General features: G+C 35.0%; 1 protein-coding gene across 1 annotated transcript; it reads right to left on the bottom strand.

Annotated features, from left to right (window-relative positions):
* Window positions 1–1,472: 1,472 nt before the first annotated feature.
* LOC131028505 (pollen-specific leucine-rich repeat extensin-like protein 3) lies at window positions 1,473–2,750 on the bottom strand. Its single transcript, XM_057958786.2, has 2 exons — window positions 1,984–2,750; window positions 1,473–1,650 (listed from the first exon to the last, which is right to left on the bottom strand). The coding sequence occupies exon 1, from the start codon at window positions 2,695–2,697 to the stop codon at window positions 2,029–2,031; it is 669 nt and encodes a 222-aa protein (XP_057814769.2). The 5' UTR covers window positions 2,698–2,750; the 3' UTR covers window positions 1,473–1,650; window positions 1,984–2,028.
* Window positions 2,751–3,012: the final 262 nt, after the last annotated feature.

The following is a 3,012-nucleotide window of genomic DNA, read 5'->3' as shown; positions in this document are numbered from 1 at the left end:
TACTTTTCTTCTCTTGTGGAAGTTTGTTTTTGTCTTCCAAGATTAGTGATCCTAGCATGTGGGGAGTTCACTATCTCTCTCCTAAGATTATCTTCACGCAATTAATTATAATAACAATATAATCATGATATTCATGTCTTTTAATGTTCTTATAATTTATGTTTTTATATTTTATTTGAATATTTTCATCAACCTTTCTATTTTAAATATTTGTGATGATAAACACATAAACATTCAAGAACATTTATTATGTTGTATATCATAGAAAATTAACATGACAATTCTTGATTTATTTTAATTTCTAAGAATAATATATATTTTGAATGATGCTAAAAAATGTATCTTAAAATTAGTTTATTATATCAATGTTAATTTTATAATCATAATATTTTTTTATTATTTCAATGTTGATTTTATAATCATAATCATTTTCAAGATGAGAATTAATATTTAAATGTACTATCAAATAATTAAATAAACCTAAATATATGTGACAAATATTTTTAAACCATACATTCCATGCATATTTATAGATTTAAAACTCATAAATATAAATAATATTTAACCAACAAAAATGTAAATTTTTATATCACTATGAATAATGTTATTAATACTTTTCATCATTTATAAAAATAGAAGTGAAAGCTCATAGATTTCAACAATTTATGAAAGTAATTGATTGCTTCTAAATTAGATTATATAAATTGTTTCATCATTTATATGTTGATAATAAAAATATAATTTTTTATACAATTAAAAAACTATCACACAATCTAATTAAAAACAATATCACTAAATAATAGAGAATCATGTGTTGATAATATAAACAATCAACGGAAATTGAAACCTACTATATAAAAATGTCAATCCATACATGTATACAAATGAATCTATTAACAATGCATTGTGTTGGCTGTGGTTGATTCAAAACACTTTCAACCAGTCCTTTGAATTTCAAGATAGCCCATTTGTTTTAAGATTTTTAAGAGTTGATATATTGTGATATACGGATGTGTCTATTTTGGTTCCAAAACGGCAGTACGGATTGACTAACAAGTGTGTTAGTCGTTTTACATTATCGATTTTGCAATAAACAGCTACAATTGTCTAACACTTCACTATCACATTGTACGAAAGATCTGTTTTAGAGCCAAAATAACTTCAACCGTGATATACTGCTGGCTTCATGTTTGCAGGTCACATGAAAAAGTACCTTGCTCGACAAATGACGTTTGTTCTGTTGCCACTGGGAAATTATGTATACTTAAATATATATTACTGTCTTGAGATTCTTGACTATGACGTCATCTGATATACTTTATTTAAGCGCTTGATTAAGCCTGTTTTCTTTAATATGAACGTGTGCAGAAGTATATTTAATTAACGTAGAAGCCCTCACTGTCGGCTATATGTTTTCTATGCAAATGAAACTCAGCAATGTAACGCATGCACACGTAACAGGAAGCCTTGCGTATCATAAGAAACTTGATTTTATCATTGCAAATATTTCTTGCATAGAACACAACTTTGCTTATTTAGAAGAGGCTCGGATACTTCTATCGATGCCTTGAACACGTTCAACATTGTGTATAGCTAGTAGTGTTAATGTCTCCCATTTCTTGAGGGGATCAGCAAAACGTATAAGTTAAACTGCAAGAGAAAAAGATCCCCAACATATGAAATCAGATGACTAGAACCAACAAGATTAATGTCATTAATCTAATTGAATTTATATAGATCTAACAGAATGCAAACATTGCCCACTTATATAGATCCAAATGCTCCATTAAAATGGGGGCTAAAAAACAAGGAATGTAACTATTCAAGGTCAGGAAAAGTTTAAAAAAACCAAGCGAACATTGAGATCCAGAGCTAACAATCGATACCAAGGTTGAAGAGAAAGCTAGAATCAATAAAGAATATTGAAAGAGCTGTTTTAAACATTGTAAATGCCAATAATAAGAACATAAAACTGAAACTTACCTCAGAACAATAGCCACCGACTTTATTTTGCAGCGGCGCAGTTGGTTAGTAGGGGGGAGGAGGAGACTTGTAGGAGTAGTGATGGGGAGGTGGGTAAATAGGCACACGCTTAGGTGGTGAAGGGGTGACAACAGGGGGTGATTTGTACTTTGGTGGGGATACTGGTGGCTTCACATGGGGGGTAGGAGGAGATTTTTTGGGTGGGGTATAAACTGGTGAAGGAGGAGGATGTGATGGCTTTGGGGGTGTGTACACTGGTGGGGACTTTTTGGGTGGGGTATAAACTGGTGAAGGAGGAGGGTGTGATGGCTTGGGGGGTGTGTAAACTGGTGGAGACTTCTTAGGAGGGGAATACGTTGGAGCTGGTTTGGGAGGAGAAACCTTTGGAAGTGGTGGTGGTGGAGATTTGTAATGATAAGGGGGAGGAGACACTGGCTTAGGTGGAGGCTTTGGCTTGACAACAGGTGTCTTTGGTGGTGGCCTCACAACAACAGGAGGTTTAGGAGGTGGCTTCACTACAACAGGAGGCTTTGGTGGTGCCTTCACTGGTGGCTTAGGAACAGGGGATGGGATGTGGATGGGTGGAGGAGGAGACTTGTATTGGTATGGCTTTGGGGGACTTGTGTGGTACGTGGCATTTGATGGTATTGCAGTGAGAATGGAACCTGCAGCCAAAATGAGCAAGAGATTACAGCTGAAACTCATCTTTCCCATCTCTGAACCGCAGGATGGCTCAGCTCGGTCTGATGGATAAATGGGAATGAGATGGTATTTATAGGCATATGTGAGAAGTTTCATGATGAGCTACGCGGTATTTTGTAGCGTGTGAAATGGGGCGGGCTCTGTGATCAGTGATGGCACGTGGGGTTTTGCTTTTTAGCGTTTTTAATAAGAATTTTTGTAATGGTTGGTTTACCATAAGGCCTGATCAAGTGGAGGAGTGATCTGGGCTGTTAATGTAGACAGGTTCATTAGGGTGAGTATCAATGTTTTGCCTTATTAAACTCTAGATGGAGGAGAGTTGCTTAC

This window comes from Cryptomeria japonica, chromosome 8 (genome assembly GCF_030272615.1).
Source record: "Cryptomeria japonica chromosome 8, Sugi_1.0, whole genome shotgun sequence".
Taxonomy (NCBI): domain Eukaryota; kingdom Viridiplantae; phylum Streptophyta; class Pinopsida; order Cupressales; family Cupressaceae; genus Cryptomeria; species Cryptomeria japonica.
The sequence above is the reverse complement of the archived record's forward strand: the minus strand, read 5'-3'. Positions and strand labels throughout refer to the sequence as shown.